This window comes from Tupaia chinensis, unplaced genomic scaffold, assembly GCF_000334495.1.
Source record: "Tupaia chinensis unplaced genomic scaffold, TupChi_1.0 Scaffold000545_1, whole genome shotgun sequence".
Classification (NCBI taxonomy): Eukaryota; Metazoa; Chordata; class Mammalia; order Scandentia; family Tupaiidae; genus Tupaia; species Tupaia belangeri.
In genome coordinates this window covers 2,940,551-2,940,832 of record NW_006160057.1, presented here as the reverse complement: position 1 = coordinate 2,940,832, position 282 = coordinate 2,940,551, and the positions used below count along the sequence as shown (strand labels likewise).

At 73.8% G+C, this 282-nt stretch overlaps 1 protein-coding gene across 1 annotated transcript in view; it reads left to right on the top strand.

The window, feature by feature from the left end:
- The first annotated feature begins 6 nt into the window (after positions 1-6).
- The window catches only part of FBXO32 (F-box protein 32), a 43,328-nt gene continuing 43,052 nt past the window's right edge, over positions 7-282 (top strand). Inside the window, exon 1 of the mRNA XM_006157534.3 lies at positions 7-270. Coding sequence (XP_006157596.1) covers positions 155-270 — 116 coding nt within the window. The 5' untranslated portion in view covers positions 7-154. The remainder of the gene's footprint in view (positions 271-282) is intronic.

Here is a 282-nt window from a genome sequence, read left to right as displayed (position 1 = left end):
TGCACCCCGGACCAACCCTCCGCGCGCTCCCGCCCCGGCCCCCGTGCGGGCCCAGCACCCCGAGCATCCGCCCAGGCGCCGCGTCCCCCCAGGCCGCCAGGCCCGTCCGGTCTGTCGGTCCGTCCAGTCAGCCGGCTGCTTGCATCGCGGCACCATGCCGTTCCTCGGGCAGGACTGGCGGTCTCCAGGGCAGAGCTGGGTGAAGACGGCGGACGGCTGGAAGCGCTTCCTGGATGAGAAGAGCGGCAGCTTCGTGAGCGACCTCGGCAGGTGAGGGGACCC